Source organism: Carya illinoinensis, chromosome 7 (assembly GCF_018687715.1).
Source record: "Carya illinoinensis cultivar Pawnee chromosome 7, C.illinoinensisPawnee_v1, whole genome shotgun sequence".
NCBI lineage: Eukaryota > Viridiplantae > Streptophyta > Magnoliopsida > Fagales > Juglandaceae > Carya > Carya illinoinensis.
Window position 1 is genome coordinate 33,407,901 of NC_056758.1, and position 18,536 is coordinate 33,426,436.

Consider the following 18,536-nt stretch of genomic DNA (forward strand, 5'->3'; position numbering starts at 1 on the left):
GGAGGAGGAGGGCTAGCCAAATCATAACTTTATTTATTTTGGTTTTGTATTGTATTTTCATTATGCTATTTTTCAATAAAAATTTAAACACTTATTGACAAAAATTGAGTGCAAATCCGAATTAGTCTTAATTTTCATACTCCAACTAATTCGAAACTTAGTATTACCCTGAAATAACCCTCAATCCATCCATCCAATACGACCGTAAACACTTAAGACCAAGTGAGGCTTCCATCACATGGGTGTGAAGCTTAAAATCCATGGCCGATTACATAAATATAACACAGTAAACTGTATACCTACATAAAATTTGTTTAGCAAACCAACTAAAAGAACTTAAATCAAGTGACCACGACAAAATCCTGACCATTATAACATTTTCCAATCGGGTATTTCTCTTGGTCGTATCTGTCTGCCAAAATACAAAATGCCCAGTAAACACTTCAAACTCGTACAATGATATGCCCCCATTTTAATTTTTGTCATATCTCGTCAATGAGATCAAGAAGATCATCGACCTCCTGCCTCAAGGCTGTAATTTTCTGCTGCTGCAAAGCAACTCGATTCTCTATTTCCCGTCCACTAGACTTCTTCTCATAGCTGTCTACCACGGTCGAATGTTTCGCCATCATCCTCTCTTGCAAATCTCTCTCCTTGCCAACCAGCTCCTCCACCTATATAAACAGCCAAAAACTTCGTAACTAACAACAGTAAAACAAAAAATGTAAAGGTGCCATGCAGCCATGCATATCAGGGTTTGTTCCAACAGATCCAAAAATATGGAAGCTTTCCAGCTCTCCATGCTAGGGTACTAAAAGATGGAACCGCTTTTTGAGTTGTTAGAGCATTCCAACGTCCAACAAGTTGAGCACTGGACCAATATTTTAGTGCAGGAAAATTGTTATACTAAATTTCACTTTTGAAAATATACAACAGCAACATATAAACAGCAAACCTTGGGTAAGATCTGAGCAGCCTGCGGTGAAGTTTGCAAAGATGCCAGTAAGGGCTTCAAATCTTTTGAGAGATCTTTCAACAAACCATCAAATGCTTTCCGAGCAGATTTACAAGCTTGGACATCTCCCGTCCTTGAAAGATCACGTAATGATGCCTCCAGCTTATCATGTATCATTAAGCATCGGTTGATGATATTTCGGACCTGCTGAACGGCTGCTTGCACCTGAAATAATGGCAAGACATGTGTAAATATAACATTGTGTGTGTCTATATATCCACATATATATATATTAAACTTCTTTCTGATTGTAAGTATATTACATAAGATGCTACCACTTACTTACCTCATCCCACTGCAACTTTGCCAAATAAGATGGAGAAGACTTGGAGATTGACAAATCCGCATGCATGTACACAATGCAGGTAACAAAAAGGAAAAAAAATCCAGAAATCAACATCAGTGGCTCCGTAAGCATGGAGAGACTGCTGAACTTATAATAGACCTGCAAATTAACCAATAACAATTTGGAACGATCAGAGAATTTATTTGAAATTTAAAAAAAGGGCACACAGCATATACATGGGTGCTGGGGTGGTTAAATAATAATTATAACCCAAGCCTACAACACATTAACAGGTGTCTTATAAAAAAGGAAATTATTAATGTCTAGGTAGTTTTAGGCTTTTATGCATGGGCTTTCGTCCAATCCAATTAGAAGTTTGTTTATTAGAAAAATTAGGAGTTTCTAATCCTATCAGGAAATACTAAGATCTAAATATGTTACATATTTTACAACTTATCAAAAAATAACTGAGAGTTGAGCAAAAAAATTTCAATGTTTGGGTTTAGGAAAGGCATTTCTTTATTTTCTCCTTTCAGTCTTTTCCTAACATCTCGCAGTTCAGTCCCATTCACATAATTGTTCATACAGCTTAACAGCCACCAGTTATTCTGTGTTTTCTTCCTGTCATTTCCTAAATCATATCCCTTCTCTCATAATTTTCGAAATCCATAAACCTAGATTTTTCTCAATTTTTGGACTGTAACTAACCCTTCCAAACCTAGCTTCAAATCTGTAATCGTTGCTGCCAGAAATATTCCAGCATTTACTTATATATATATATAAATCCCAGCATTCAGTTCTCTAAAATCATAATCCACTATCTATTATCATGAAACATGATAATAAACTGAATAATACAAAGGCCATCCTATGTCAAATAGGAATTTCATCCTTAAAAAACACAAGCTGCTTTGCACAAATGAGCGGTATTGCATAAACGCTATTAGGCAAAAGTAACAAGTTATGTTTCTAAGGAGTACACCCTTGGTTAAACTACTATTATATCTAAGTATTAGTTGCATTAGGGAACACTACCACTGTCTTACAATCTATGTTAACTCAATATCATAGAAAACAATAAGAATATTGATTTTTGAAGCAATATGCCAATAGTGAAAACTCAAAACAATGTATAATATACACTACTTGATTTCGAATGGTACGCATCTAATGTTTCGATAAGGATAAAATTATCACATTTTCAATATTCTATCTAACCTTCTTATATAAGCAAATAAATAGTAACCTTACAATGGCATAGAGGCTTTGTTTCAAATACTAGCATTTTAGCCATTTCATGTTCCTTTTAATTAGGTGACAGTAATACCTGGAAATGCTGATTATGCTCTGGCACAACATTGGTCTTCTCCAGCACAACAACTGGTCTACCAACAAGATCCAAGTGGGAAAATTTTGTCTGTGATGGATCATATGAACGGATAATTTAAAAAGAAAAACATAGTAAACTTAGAAACAAGGAATAAAAAATGCTGGCATAACCAGAACTTAAATCTTATTATACCTCCTGGCCTTGTTTCACAGGAAATGGAGCAGATACTGAGATATCTGCAGAACCCTCAGGCAAAACAACCTGTAGTTCATGAGCAGCTTAAAAAAGACTTCAAAAAAAAGATCGAAAGGGGAGGTGTTGGAGGGAACAGTGATGGCAGCTTAAAATCACCATATGCAATAAGTAAAATTAAATGGAATACCAAAATGACAAACATATGAAAACGGCATGAGATTACAGAGAAAGCGAAGTGGGATGACACCAGCCCCCAAAATTTGTGGCGCTGCAGACAAGTTCACAATGCACTCAGGGGAAGGGAGAGGATCCAGCATACTATCTCTCTCTCTCTCTCTCTCTCTCTCTCTCTCTCTCTCTCTCTCTCTCTCTCTCTCTCTCTCTCTCTCTCTCTGTGCATGTGTTTTTACAAGTAAATCTATTGTTCCATTCTTGGAAAAGCAAAACTCAACCCTACCACCCACAAGGCCATTGCATGAAAAATCTATGTAACTCAATTTATCAATAGATAACAAAATAGCAGTATACTCCATGTTTAGGGTTAATGTACTTGTATTTAGGTCTTCTTATGTATACTTCCTGTGTTCACATGCCTATAGCATTCAAATCAATAATATTTATCTCTTACTTATTAAAAAAAAGGGTTAATGTACTTTATAGTTTTTTTTTATCGGTCGTTAATGTACATTATAGTTGCGAGATACTTGATTCTTTTTTTTTTTTTTTTCAATACACAAGATTTTATTGATTATAAGAGAGGCATGAAAGAAACTTGATTCTTAAGGCAGCCTCCCAAGAAACTCTACTAACCCTACTCCACTTGTTTCAGTTGCCCATCATGTACCCACATTGTTTGAGTTCATGCTAGCTTTATAAGATAGTAACTTTTCTAAGCTGATTGCCATACTCGCCCCATGCTCTTCCTAAACCGAAAGGAAAAATGTGATAAAGGGGTCACAAATAAATCCCAAAGCATTATTTTATAACTTACCTTCACAATGAGAGTGTCAATGACCACCTCATTCACAGGGGAACCAAAAGAGATGTTAACGTAGCGCTTTCCGTCTGACTGAAATAAGAAGTCCTGAAGTGGCAAGCTGTATCCAATGGTAAAAGCCGTTCTCCAACCACCAAACATTGGATACCTAGGTTCAATTACCATTTCTGTCTGCAATTAGAGAGATAATTACAGTCAACATCAAAAAAAAATATTCATATGATTTTTTTTTTTTTATAAGTAAAGGATAAATATTATTGATTAGAAGATAACAGGCATGGCCCGTGTATACAGGAAGTATACATCAGGTTCCTAAATACTATTCATATGATCTTTTTTTTTATAAGTAATAAGATATTTCATTGATATACAGATAGGCATAGCCCAAGTATACTATTCATATGATCAATCAACATGAGTGGAAATTTCAACCTTCTTATGGTCACCCCATAAATTAGAGGTTGAAATATTGCCAATTTCATCCCTATAATAAATAGAATGAACTCTTGGAGGCAATTTTGCAACAAGGTGCCTAATGGCTGATGCACCTCTTACATGGGGCCTGGCCTGAAAGTCAAGCCTGCAGCAGAAAATAACCCACAATCAAACTTCTAACTAACATAAGAATTGGAAGAAAGCATACAAACGTAGAAAGAAAATGCAGCCATACCTAGAAAACTCCCCCTTGCTTTGAGCACCGCCATGGACAAGATTGTAATGCTCTGTCACCTGCACATTGCCCCAGTGGGAAATCTCTATCTCCCGTACCAACTCCTGAGCAATTGCAAATGGTTGATTTGCCTCAAAATGAACAACTATAGGTGAGTAAGAAAAGGGTGGAAGATTCTCATAAGGACCGTACTTAATCTCAGAACCATGGATCTTTGTGTTTTCTATTTTTGTGAAAGATTCAATTCTTGCATCAGGCAGTTTTACACTGAGTGATTGGACCTTAACCGCATAAGGAGAGAGATAGTATGCAGTCTCATAGAAAACAACGAGCTGTATATCAGCCTGAGTAATTTTCTCAGGAAATGGTTGCAATGCACCCTTAAAAACCACCAAGACATCCAAAGTTAAGCTGTCTCCCTTACCCAGACCCTTAGGTAAAGATACTGAGTAGAAAGTCAAGGCAGGAGGCATCCCTTTGGGGTGGACAATTTCAACAGGGAAGCTTACAGCAGACCCTTTTGCTTTTCCTTTCCCTTCAGTAGATGATGCTGACAAATAGGCCAAATGTTTTGCCTGGCTATCAGGAAAGGCCAATAAAACCTCAGAAACCAAATCACTCCCTGCATTCTCCACCTGTAAAACACGGAAGGAGGGGGAAAAAAGTCAAATTTATAAAATCACTTGTACAGACAAACATTTTTTTATTTTTATGTTTATTTTTTTAATCCCACATACGTCCAGGTTATCTTAGGACACCCCTTTTTTTTACAGGATTTTGTCTATTTTTTGCAAGGCAATATCGTGATATTTCAGAAACATATACCGCCAATCTCTAAAACATTGCTAGACAGAAAGAAAGTGAAGAGAAAAAAGAGTAAACTTTGATTCTTTTGCTCGTGATTATATCAAGGAAAAATACAATGAAGAAAAGGGGCATATCTGGTACCTTTAATGTTGAAGTAGTACGCACAACTTGCGATGTCAAATCAATCTGCAAACAAGAAACAAACATTTTTTTTTTTTATCAATAAATAAGAATTTTATTAAAAAGGTGAAGCCAAGTACACAGACGGACAAGCAAGAAACATATTCTCAATAGTGGGTGTCAATATTTGATACCGGGAAAAAAAAATCACAGAAATAAACTAATAAGGATATATAACTTGCAGTCCTCGGCAAGGCATGAGTACTAAGTTATTACGGAGATTAATTTTTGCACAGCCTAGGAAGACAAGCTGGATATATGGATATTTAAAAAACAACGAAAAAAAAGGAAAACAGACTGCTAACTGACATACATCGAATTGTACCTCTGAGAACTACCTTCATGACCTAAAAAACCTAAAGTACTCTTTGAGCAAACGAACTTGATGCAAATCTATGTAACTACGTCAGAACATAGAAACCTCTCGATGAACATACCAATTTTTTTGGAATCGCATTAGCGAAACTAAAGTTAAAGAACTAAATAACAAGTTTGCGACGGTGCCACAGCAGGCTTTTTTTGGAATCTCATCCACCAATGGCCAGTTTGGTTGTCCTTAAAACTTAAGGAGCCCAACTAGTAAATCTCTATATCAATTTGAAACAAAAATCTTAAACAAAAGTCATCATTGGCAAGAAGATAAGAAATAAATATAAGTTTTTTTAAAAAAGAAAAAAGATTCAATGCCATCCATCAAATTTTTGCGCCGATCTTAAAATGTCACGTAACCTTCTAAACACAGCCTCGTACACGAACCGGCATTTCAATCTTTAACTTCTGATTCCACAATTCAAACCCCCTAGAAAAAGACCCTAAATCGAATAAAAGAAGACAAAACCCTAAACCCCTGAAAACTACCAAATGAAAACAAAATATTGAAATAAGATCGCGGCGCGAATGACTTACGCGTCTGTCAACCCTGGACAGGATCAGATCTGATAGCACGGGGACTGATAGTAACGCGATCGTAAACAGAAGCAGATCGAACCTAAGCCCCATGTTCGTCTTCGCCTTCCCGTATGGGTTCTAGAGCTAAATTTGGGAGCTACGATTCGCAGTCGTTCGGCTGCTACTACTTTCGTGGATTTTCAATTCCTACGAAAAAAATAAAGTTTCGTCGCATAAATTTTCTTAAAAACCACCATTCAAGTTTTGAATTAATTAACCATTTACAGCTTTTTATCATTCGAGTTTTGTCAACTTAAAATCACGTATTAATTTATATATGTTATAAACTATTTTGAATTATATGATTACATTTAGTTAGTCGTCAAATGTATAGTATTAGTCGTCAAATATATAGTACTAATCGTTAAATGTATAGTACTAGTCGTTAAATGCATAGTCTCTTTTGTACTCCTATATATATATCGTTGTATCCTTTAAGGAATTCATAAGTTTCATAATCTCTCTGAACTCTATATCTTTCTCTCTCATTTTGAAAGTTTTATAACACGTTATGACTCTCTCTTTTCAATGATTTCATAACACGTTATCAGCAAGAAAATTCTGACGATTTTGAAGCTAGTAGTCCTCTACTTCAAGTAAGTTTTTCAATATATTTTTATAATTTTCAAAATGAACATGAAATGTTACATTACTTATTATTACTTGATGAAAACTCTATACTTATTTTATTGATTTTGTGAATGTTAAACATACTTATGTTCCTGATTTATATATGTAAAAAATGTCAAATCTTACAAAATTGGAATTCGTTGCTCTTGACATTTCTGGGAAGAATTGTTTATCTTGAATCCTTGATACTGAGATCCATCTGCATGCGATGAATCTGGGAGATACAATTAAAGAAGGAAATCAAGGGTCCCTGCAGGACCGTGCTAAGGCAATGATTTTCCTTCGACACCATCTTCATGAAAAATTAAAAACTGAGTATCTAACGATGAAAGATCCACTTATTTTGTGGAATAATTTAAGGGAGAGATATGAACACCAGAAAACTGTAATCCTCCCAAAAGCTCGTCATGATTGGATGCACCTGAGGTTGCAAGACTTCAAGAGTGTTAGTGAGTATAACTCTGCACTCTTTAAAATTAGCTCGCTATTGAAATTATGTGGTGAAAAAGTCACTGATGATGACTTGTTAGAGAAAACATATATTACTTTTCATGCCTCGAATGTGCTCCTGCAGCAGTAGTATCGAGAACGAAAGTTCAAAAAATATTCTGAACTTATATCTTGTCTTCTATTAGCTGAGCAAAATAATGAGCTTTTGTTAAGAAATCACCAGTCACGTCTTACTGGTTCTATATCATTCTCTGAAGTGAATTGTATTAGATTTACATCATTTTCAGAAGCGAATAGTGCATCTTTTCAAAGAAAATGAGGGCGTGGACGTGGTAGGAAAAACTATAGAAGTGGAGGTCCTAGAAGTGACCACACTAAAAGGGACAATAATAGATATACACCGTACCACCAGAAATGATTCAACCCAGAGAAGGGTAAAGGTTCTCAAAATAAATTTTTAAAGAAAGATGAAGATGAATGCCATAGATGTGGTATGACTGGACATTGGGCTCGTGTCTGTCGTACAAATAAGCACTTGGTTGACTTATACCAATCTTCTATAAAAGAAAAAACAAAAAAATTTGAAACAAATTTTTCTGAACCATCATATGCTTTAGATTCTATAGATGGAGAAGATATTACAAGCCTTGATATTTCTGATTTTTTTGAGGATTCTAGTGGTAGAGTTGATCATGGAAATGTTCATTTTTAATTAATGTATTTCCTTTATCTTATTATAAAATATTTTTATATTTTGCAATGTTTTGTAATAATAAAAGTTTTATTTATTCTTTTATACTTGTTATAAATTATTGATGATATGATTTATCTGAGAATGGAAATGGAGCATCCCTGAAGGATCGCCCTAAATCAATAATTTTATTGAGTATCTCATATGAGTGATACTTGTACCAAAAGCTCATTATGATTTATGCACCTGAAGTTGCATAATTGAAATTGTGGAAAGAATATATATTTGAATGAACGTCTCGAATGTGTTCCTGAAATGGCAATATCGAGTATGCTCCTGAAGTAGCAATATGAAATGCAAACGTTCACAATATATTCTAAATTTGTATCAGGTCTTTCAGTGACTGAGCAAAATAATGAGCTTTTGATAAGAATCATTATTCACGTCTTACTAGATCTACATCATTCCCTGAAGTGAATGATAATGAATTTATATCATTCTATTCCCTGAAATGAAAAGAATGATGCGTTTTATTCAAAGAAACTAAGAGATTAGACATGATATGATTTCGGGCCAGAAGCTCGTATTGGAAAAGCTATAAGCTTTCTCTTTGAAATGGTATTATACAATTATTGAATCAAATATTATGATGCATCAAAAAGGTGATATGATTCAAAATATTTGTATCATTTATGGTTATCTTGATCATCCAAAATCAATTACAATAAGTCGAATGATTTTCATATGGACGTCCATAAAAGAACCAGAAGATTCTTTTATTATAAAGTCTTACCACCAGAAGTGGAAAGAAAAATTTACTTGAAGCAAATAAGATGAAATTATTCGACGTTATCTTGATTATCATATGTGAACTAGAAGTTCAGATGATAATTAAATTTTAGATGCAATAAGATAAAAATGTCTCATATTCTAGCTGCTAAAATCTCAGAGAGGATTGAAGTCCCTGTAGGACAATTAAGAAATTCAGCAGTCTAAAGACATGTCTAAAGGCATGTGAGACTTATCGATACAAAAGATAGAGTATCTCAAAAGAGAAAGGTACAAATAATTTGGTGCTCCTGAAGAGGCCATACCCACAGAACAAGCAATAAAGTCCATCCAAATTTTCAGTATAAAATTCTCCAAACTCTTGAAGAGTATAAATCTCCTGATGAGTCCCTCCTGAAGAGGTTTTTCATGAAAATGTATTTCCTTAAAGAGGGACAGGTACCTGAAAATAACGAGATCTCGTTACATTTCATGAATAATGGAGAAATTATGGATAGAAATAAAATCGTTGTCAACAACGTATTTCCATATAAGATGGCAATTGACATTACTAGAAGTAATGATGAAAGTGAATCAAGAATCGTCGAAAAATACGACGTAAAATATTGGCCAAATTTGAAAGAAACAATTCTTGCAGAATTGATTCACTAGTAAAATATGATGCATCGGGACTTATAGTCTAAACACCTAAAGAGGTGATGCTTGTTGAATGTCAGTGGGTATTTATGGAAATGAAATAAAAATGTGATATATAAATCACGAGTCAGTTTCTCAATTCCTGCAGAATTGATTTCACTAAGTAAAATGTGATAAATATGGACTTGAAGTCCAAACACTTAAAGAGATGATTTTTGTTAAATATCAATGGATATTTATATACATGATATAAAAAGCCTGAAACTTTTAATATGAAAATGTAATATAGAAATCACAAGTTAGTTTCTCAAAGAAATAATATTGATATGATTTTAAAGTGGTTGAAATCATATTGAGATTTTTATTAGCTTGAAAGTTACCGAGAGTTTGGATATGCATGATTAACTGCATATTTATATGGATCATTGGATCATGATATATATATGAAAATCCCTGAAGGATAGAAAATGTCTAAAGCTTCTAATATAAATACATCTGGAAATATGTATTCTATCAAGTTTCAAAGATCCTTATATGATTTAAAGCAATCCAAACGCAAATGGAAACAAGTTATTATTGCAGTTTATATATATGATTTAAATATCATTGAGGCTCCAGAAGAGCTCATGAAAACTGCACATATTTGAAATATAGATCTGAAACCCTTGCAGCTTCAAGGGGAAGATAGATGATGTTATTAGTTATGAAATACCATCTTTTAATACAATTAGTATTTCAGATTCATATTATGGATTTGATATGAAGTGTGCATTATTAAAGAAGAAATAAAAGGGAGCACACAGAACATCTACCAAAAGATAGAAACACAAATATGAATATTTGTGAAATATTATTTTATTATCTTGAAATAAAAATTACAGAAATTTGAGACACTTTGCCTCATTCTTCAAACGCTCTTATTTTTCAAGAATCTACATGACATTCCTATCTAAAGGGGTGGGCAATCGAAAAGAAGATTTAAGCAAGGATTTTAAATTTCTATTTTCTTACTTTATTGATTCTATCTTCATATTGGACTCCAGAAGAAGTCGCTGAAGTATAGCAATATTCTCGTGGAATTTGTCAACTCCACAAGTTTTGGATTGCAGTCGTTGAGAAAATGCGATAATGGATGATGAGTATCGGGTACCGAGACTCACAAGCTCATAGATCTATGAGTCAGATCATTATATTGCATGATAACACCTGTGGTAGAAGCAGGAACAACTGATGAACGAGGTGCAGAGTACCTCATATATTGGCCATGAGAAGATCGTTGGGCCATTACAGAGTAAGAATATAGAGAGAGATTGCAGGATAAGAATGCAGAAAGATATTGCAGAGTAAAAATGCAGTATGGTTACAGAAAATTGAAGAAGATGAGATGCGAATGAAGATGAGCTGAATATCTCTTTTATAGAGAAAATTATGATACAGCATCTCTCGTGAAGCAAGAGAAAAGAGATGAATATAGCTTCATAGCTCTGCGACGCCTGACACCTACAGAAGAGTTGAAAATCTGCGGTGCTTGTCTGATCTAAAAAGCTGGCCACCGTTTTTATTGAAAAAGAAGGTTAGCGGCTTGATGTTGATGAATTCTCTACTAACTGTGTTATTTATAAGAACTCCAGAAGAGTACAACTCCAGAAGAGTAGTGATGAGCAGAAAGATCCAGTTGTGATTATTTTATCAACATGGATCAAGTCCACAGTTAGTTGGATGTATAGATGTGGATTATCTTTCAGATCCACACAAGAAGATTATTGCAATTCATGAGAAGAAAGTTAAAATTGATGTCAAGCATTACCAACTGCAACATTTAAGAAGATTATGCAGAACATTGGAATGCAGAGGTTTGAAGACCTGTTATCATACACTTTTCAGGGGAAGTAATATCTTGAAGACTTGTGTTGATTGTACTCTTTTTCCTTTGTTAAGGTTTTATCCCATTAGGTTTTCTTTTGCAAGGTTTTAATAAGGCAATCCTAAAGCACTTGGCGGTTCACATGAATATTGTACTCTTTTTCCTTCGCCATTAGTTTTTTTCTCACAGAGTTTTTCCTTGGTAAGGTTTTAACGAGGCATATTTTTTAAATATGGTCATCCAAAGGGGAAGTGTTATAAACTATCTTGAATTGTATGACCACATTTAGCTAGCCGTCAAATGCATAGTGCTAGTCGTCAAATGCATAGTGCTGTCGTCAAAAGCATAATCTCTTTTGTACTCCTATATATATCGTTGTATCCTTTAAGGAATTCATAAGTTTCATAACCTCTCTGAGCTCTATCTCTTTCTCTCTCCTTTTGAAAGTTTTATAACACGTTATGGCTCTCTCTTTTCAATGATTTCATAACAATATATTAATATTAATTTTTTATATTTAAAATTTAAATTAATATTATTTTTAATAAAATTTACTTTTTAACCAACATATTAGATTAATAGATATATTAAAAAAAATCTTCCAACAAGCATAATCTTTCCCCTTTAAAAATAGCATCCAATTGTAATGTGCCAGGTAGACATTTTATTTTCCAACCCTATGACTGCACTACAGAGTAACAATCAGTTTTTCATCTCTCTCTCATTCCCTCCCTCACTTCGAGCTCTAGTTTCTCCCTCCCTCTCTCTCACTCCCTCCATCAGCACCATTTGACATGATAGCAAAAATAAATCCATTTTCTAAGTTATCTCCCCTCATCTTAAAACTCACTTACAGATAACAGATCGTAAGCTCTATACGCTAAAAATCCACTTCTCCATTAGACAACAAATCAAATAAATTCCAAATTCTAGCCCAAAATTAAAGAATTGCGAATTCAATACACAACAAAAGCACAAACTATAAAAAAATTATCAACCGTAGGAAAACACGATGAAGGTGAGTAAAGTCTAAAAAATATTGAGCACAACGGCATGATTAAAATGTAGAAACATCGACTACCATAACTCACAAATAAAAAGAAAAATGAGGAGGGGTGGGAGAGATTGTAAAGATTGACGAGATTTGATTAAAAAATAAAAAATGGAGTTGCCTGTTTGGAGTTTTGAGAGTAAAGTGGAACTGAAATAAAGAAGGAATATGCAGTTTTTGATCACTCGCAAACAATATATCAGACGAGCTGGAGTTTCGCGGGGCAGGAGGGCTGCGATAGACAGGGGAGTTTCGACAGGCTGCGACGGGCTTGGGATGTGTGGCGGTGTGGAGTGCAAGGGAGGTGTGGCGCAGAAGAGTGCAAGTGTATTCGATGGTTTCGCTCAAGTGGTAATTGGGTATTTTATTTTTCTATCGTGTGTAATGTGATTCATAAAATTTAGATATAGATGACTAACGTGTCCATTTATTATTTGTTTCTATTAAGTGAGCGAGAATGACATAACCGTTCAGAAGAGACTCTCATATATTAATACACATTCATACTTCCAACTAGATTTTTCATTATCATAAAATACACTATTTTTCCTTTATTTACAAGTTTCTATAAATCAATTTTGAGTTTTTAATATACAGTCATACTTATAATTTTACTTATAAAATTCATTTTGTCAATTTTCTTTTAAATTTCGGGTTTCATAATTCATAACTTATTTTTTTTTTGCTAAATAATTTTTAACATATTAACAATTAACGCATGAAAAATTAAACTTTTTATAAAGTTGTTTAGGTACAATTAACAATTTTCGTACGTATATATGTCTAAACTTATATTGATTTTAAATATATTTCCCCTTATCCAAGCCAAATATATACCAGTTTGACGAGGTTGTTTGGACAGTTAGATGAAATGAAATAGTTTTATATGAAAGTTGAATAAAATATTATTAAAATATTATTATTGTGAGATTTAAAATAGTTGAATTGTGATTTAAAAAGTTAAATGGTTTATTATATTTTGTATGAAAATTTGAGAAAGTTGTAATAATGAAATGAGATAAAATAAGTCAAAAGTGTTTCTCAATCCGAACCACCTCTTATTTAACAAAAAATAATGTTAGGGACGAGTCCAGAGACCTATGCGCAATCTGTATATTTGGAATTTATATATATCATTATCTATTGCGAATGTCTAACTTTTTATTCATGTGAAATGATTGGTACAATACAAATTTTGAAAAAAGTATACCTTATTATTTAGAAGATAAATCCAATCCAGGATCTATATGAAAAAATATACTTTTTAATGGTAGACCTTAATATTTTTCAAATGGAGTGCACAATGTTTAAAACCCTACGACTGAATCTAACATTACTATTTTTCAAATTTAATTTGTTTATCAAACAAACAACACTCTTGTTAAGTTTATGAGTGAAGTTCAAGCAATTCACCAACAACCCATTTCAATTACAACCCTAATATCGGTAATTAAAATATCAATTTCATCCAAACTTAATTTTTTAATTAGTTCGTGAATTTGATTTTTTTTTTCTTTCTAAAATCACTTTTTAGGAAAATATTAAACAAGTTTAAAAGAAGCTTTTGCATGTACAGTCAAAAGGAAAATTCTATACACCACACTACTATCCCACTCTCATCCTATTATGTAAGATATGACACATTTATCATCATTAAATAATCATTTAATAAATAATTATTTATCATCCAATAATGATAAATATGTCACATCTTATATGATATAATGAAAATAGGATAAGAGTATGGAATATAGCATTACTCATCACTTTCTTAATCATTAAATAAAAAATAATAATAATAAAAATTTTAAATACATAAGCAATCAAAATGAGGGAACAAATTCTTGGGGCATACTAACATTTTCCGTTCCGTTACTATCACTCATTTTCTTGCCAAAAGTGATTCTTGCACATCTTAAATTTCTCATTTGGTTACACAGATGAGATGAAAAATCTATGAATAGTAGTGAGATAATTTGTGAATAATAATGAAATTATTTAAGTTAAGACTTTTACGAGGTTTTGAGAAATGAGAGAAAAAAAGTTAAACAAAAAATTATAAAGTTAAAATAGGGTTAGAATATAATTTTTTTAATATTATTTTTATTTTGAGATTTGTAAAAGTTAAATTATTTTTTGTGTTTTATTTGAAAGTTTAGATAAATTATAATGATTAGATGAAAAAGTTAAAAAGTTAAAAATTGATGTTTGGATGTTAAGATGGGATGGGATGAGATGGTTTTAAATATTTGTGAAACCAAACCAGACCTAAGTCAATAATGTTGGGATGCTAACAAATAATCCGCCAATAGAACCAGACATGAAAAATGGAAGAGGTAATGTGAATAATATATTCTATTTGCGATGGATGTGATAACACTTCTATTGTTGCGTACACTCAGGCAGCTTATGCATGCAGCTGCTCCACACATTTTTCCCTGCGCCAAAAATGACACAAAGCTAAAGTTGCTCGGTAATTCATCCTCTTTCTGAAGCTTATGCATGCATGCAGCTTAGGCAAATTTAAGTTGCTCGGTAATTCATCCTCTTTCTGAAGCTATGGCTTTGTAACAAATTGACACTTCTTAGACAAGTGAGGAGTTTGTTGTTCAAAATAGCCTGGATACATGATTTATGAGGCTGGAGATCAAAGAGATTCCCAACCCACCTATGGAGAGTGCAGTTGCAGGGTTGTGGACACAGCAGCACTGCGAAAAACTCTAAGCAAATATGGAGAAACTAAAGGATTAAAGAAGCACCTAATCGTAACAGTCAAAAAAGGAAAGTGAACATTTAACCTTGGTATAATGCATGAGAAAGAAGTTCATAACCTCTAAGTGATCGTGGTAATAATCGATTAATGTTAACAATATTAACATGGAGCCTCAATCAAAACCTTATGCGGTTACAGCTATGGCACATTAAAACAGTTATATCAACTGAAAATAGAAATTGTAGGTGAGCTGAACTGGTGGCGAAACAATGCTTCCTCATAGAAAAGAATCATTAGCTGAAACTATAACCATTTCCAACAAAAATGATGAGAAACTCAATTACCATGATCTCTACATACACAAAATCGGCTCACTTTCCTTCAGGCTGTAATACTTGCAAAAGCTCAACATTTAGTTCAAATGTGGCTCCAGGCTGCAAAAGTTCACAATATAAGTTTAGGGAGCCCTAGTCATAATCATGGATTTTTCTCGGCTAGACTATAAGAAAGAATGTGTGTATAATATAAGAATAAACATGAAAATAATATTGGAAATACTCAAAATTTCAAAATAATATGGTGAGGTGGTTCTGAAGTGGGCAATGAGGTGTAGATGCCACGAGCACTTTGGTACTATTTTACTTGGGTGTACGTCTTTAAGTACTTAAGTAAAGAGCTTGAGGCGGTGCAGGATGCCACTTTAAATTGGCTAGTGAGCTAGCATTTTGCTTTAGTTAACCTTATGCAGCAATGCTAAACCTTATGAAACGACAATTTTTTTTATTTCACTGCCAAACTTCCCATCTTAATACACAATGAGGACAATTTCTGTAATGATAGAAACCATGCCCGTGTTCCAGTAATTAGCCTTTTTTGTCTCATAATTTTGGATGTCCAAAATTATGAGACAAAAAATTAGAGTAGAAGATAAATTAAAGCCATCGACAGCAGAAAAACACTAACAGTATAAGAGAATAATGCTAGGCTGCTAGCTATAGTATATGCCTAAGAGGATAGAAAGGGTAAGGAAATCAATTAAAGAGCTTACTGGGATCTCATTCATCCCCTTTTGTCCATACCCAGTCTCTGGAGGAACAATCACAGTTCGCTGCAATACGAGATGGTTTTGAAGAAGGAAAACAAAGGGTCGTAAGTTTAGCAGTGCTAAAGACGACAAGAATCTAAATTTAAAATTGCTGGCTTCAGAGATCTTATGGTTATACAAAAAGGAAAATGGGAGGATGTTATCACCTTTCCCCCTACTTTCATTCCCTCAGTTATCGAGTACATAGCCGGTGGGGGTTTCGGTGCAGCCTGTGCAGAAAATAGACCATTTGGGTTGTCTGTAAATTCACGCTTCCTTTCTTTGCCAGGAGGAGCTCCAACTTTGAACTCATATGGCTAATTAAAGCACAAGGAACTTTGCATTAGTGATTCTGGCTGTTTGATTAGGAAAAGCTGTGCTCTGATTCTCTCTCTCTCTCTCTCTCTCTCTCTCTCTCTCTCTCTCATATTTATGCCACACCAAGGCAAAGATGAGAACCTGGGAAATAATACGGTTTCCAGCTAAGAGTTTCGATTCTCTACTTGACACAGCTGTAATCCCACGGTACATGCAGTCAAAGTGCACCTGTGAAGTATAAGCCAAGACGTCATATCTCTATTCCAATATACATGAAGACTAAACACCTTCAACTTACATCATAACCAAACCTGAACTGTTGATCCCTTTGCAGCTATTGGACCCTTCCCCTCAACCACATCATAGTACTTTAATCCCTCAGCTGCTTCAAAGGAAACAGAAAAGCACAAACACAATAAGTTCAAATGTAACTAGGAATGCTCACAACTGCTCCTTCCCATAATTATTGCAGCTATTAGCACATTAACTCATGAAAACTCATGTGATTAATATCCCAGGCATGAGAGGAAAGCATTTTTTGTTTCACTTGAAATAAAACATTTAGTACAAAGAGATGGCCCTCCGCCACCATCAATCCTACAATCTTCGTTGTCATCAAGGACATTCTAACCCCAATGTTCTTATCCTTGCCCCTTATGTTTTTAGAACTCTTTTTTAACTGTTGAATATTTAAATGACGAAAGTTATGAAACATTTCAAAAGTAAAGGTGTATACAAATTGAGACAAAAGCGAAACCTCACAACGGAAAACCCCTTGAACCCTAAGATCCTCTTATAAAATTATAAAGAGATTTACAAACCCTTTGCTAATTAAACTTTTTGAAGAAACGAATCCTAGCATGCTACAAAATTCTCTGTAAAACACCCAAATGTACTCACAGTTACAGCTCAATTGCCTATTACTTTTAGATTAAATTAATTTTCACAATCACGACATAAATCAGACTTAAAAATGTTAATCAAATACGACTAATCACGTCATACTGCATCACCAGCATTTGAATAACTTCAGAACTGCTACCAGAAACGAAAGCAGCACAAGAAGACGGAAGACCCACATACACAACAACACGTCAAAGATTGATAGAGAGAAAAGATGAGTAACTAACGGCTAGTGAGGTAGTCCTCAAGAGGGATGGTCTTCTTGTTTCGACGCTCTCTGGCCTCTGAAGGTGGAGAGTGTGAAACGAGGAGGCCGAAAGGCAGCGAGGAAATCAGAATCGCGGACCTTCTCGAAATGGGTAATGGAAGAAAAGCTTGCTTTGGGAACTGTGCTTGGTTGCTGATGGGTTTTGCACAGAGTTGAAGAAGATGAGTAACGGTATACTCGTCCAAGCTCCTAATGGAAGCCATGGCCATTGAGAGTCGAGACGGTGAGACACACAGGCCGAAGGTTATAAACCGCCCAATGCCTATATATCCCTATCCCGTTCCCTCCAACAAATTATTGTTATACATTACATAATTTCATTAAATTTAAATTTTATAAATTAAATTTTATTATTTAAATAATATGAATGGTATACTCTGCACACTAATCTTACTACTCTTTAATTAAGGAAAATTTTGGTTATAAACAATTTTATATACTAATATGCGCACTCATCCAATATGATTGGTCAGAAAGTCAGACTTATCAAGTTTTGTTATGTACAAGCAAAGTCGCATATTAATCTGCATACTAATACTGATTTATTTATATTTAAAATTTAAATTAATATTATTTTAGATAAAATTTATTATTTGACCAATTACATTATATTAGTACATATATTAATGTACAGTTATGCTTGCAACTAGATTTTTCCTTAATAAAAATTGTGTCAATTTGAATTTTGAAAATAAAAACAACATAATTAGT

The 18,536-nt window shown here is 33.8% G+C and overlaps 2 protein-coding genes across 8 annotated transcripts; both read right to left on the bottom strand.

Annotated features, from left to right (window-relative positions):
- Positions 1–245: 245 nt before the first annotated feature.
- LOC122316522 (dolichyl-diphosphooligosaccharide--protein glycosyltransferase subunit 1A) lies at positions 246–6,619 on the bottom strand. Its single transcript, XM_043133118.1, has 10 exons — positions 6,387–6,619; positions 5,442–5,486; positions 4,494–5,128; positions 4,256–4,403; positions 3,818–3,994; positions 2,824–2,892; positions 2,629–2,718; positions 1,302–1,460; positions 956–1,180; positions 246–674 (listed from the first exon to the last, which is right to left on the bottom strand). The coding sequence occupies exons 1-10, from the start codon at positions 6,477–6,479 to the stop codon at positions 483–485; spliced, it is 1,833 nt and encodes a 610-aa protein (XP_042989052.1). The 5' UTR covers positions 6,480–6,619; the 3' UTR covers positions 246–482.
- An 8,248-nt stretch (positions 6,620–14,867) lies between these two features.
- LOC122314928 (peptidyl-prolyl cis-trans isomerase FKBP18, chloroplastic) lies at positions 14,868–18,092 on the bottom strand. 7 transcript variants are annotated; one of them, XM_043130579.1, is made up of 7 exons: positions 17,785–18,089; positions 16,966–17,036; positions 16,796–16,882; positions 16,504–16,653; positions 16,301–16,360; positions 15,597–15,686; positions 14,868–14,977 (listed from the first exon to the last, which is right to left on the bottom strand). In XM_043130579.1, the coding sequence occupies exons 1-6, from the start codon at positions 18,032–18,034 to the stop codon at positions 15,624–15,626; spliced, it is 681 nt and encodes a 226-aa protein (XP_042986513.1). In that variant the 5' UTR covers positions 18,035–18,089; the 3' UTR covers positions 14,868–14,977; positions 15,597–15,623. The 7 variants fall into 7 exon arrangements, with proteins under 7 accessions (XP_042986513.1, XP_042986517.1, XP_042986518.1 ...); XM_043130581.1 differs by lacking the exon at positions 14,868–14,977 and adding an exon at positions 14,993–15,259 and having other exon boundaries at positions 17,785–18,090; XM_043130580.1 differs by lacking the exon at positions 14,868–14,977 and adding an exon at positions 14,994–15,247 and having other exon boundaries at positions 17,785–18,090.
- Between the last annotated feature and the right edge of the window lie 444 nt (positions 18,093–18,536).

What these genes read in the sequence shown, in the direction of transcription:
- LOC122316522 (XM_043133118.1), bottom strand. Translation starts at nt 6,479, where the DNA reads ATGGGGCTTAGGTTCGATCTGCTTCTGTTTACGATCGCGTTACTATCA. An exon ending in TATGGGGTGACCATAAGAAG is followed by an intron (nt 3,995 to 4,255) that starts GTTGAAATTTCC and finishes CTCTAATTGCAG; the next exon opens with ACAGAAATGGTAATTGAACC. An exon ending in CTGTGAAACAAGGCCAGGAG is followed by an intron (nt 2,719 to 2,823) that starts GTATAATAAGAT and finishes GATCCATCACAG; the next exon opens with ACAAAATTTTCCCACTTGGA.
- LOC122314928 (XM_043130579.1), bottom strand. Translation starts at nt 18,034, where the DNA reads ATGGCCATGGCTTCCATTAGGAGCTTGGACGAGTATACCGTTACTCAT. An exon ending in TGAGGACTACCTCACTAGCC is followed by an intron (nt 17,037 to 17,784) that starts GTTAGTTACTCA and finishes CCTTTGAAGCAG; the next exon opens with CTGAGGGATTAAAGTACTAT. An exon ending in AGGGGATGAATGAGATCCCA is followed by an intron (nt 15,687 to 16,300) that starts GTAAGCTCTTTA and finishes GAACTTTTGCAG; the next exon opens with CCTGGAGCCACATTTGAACT.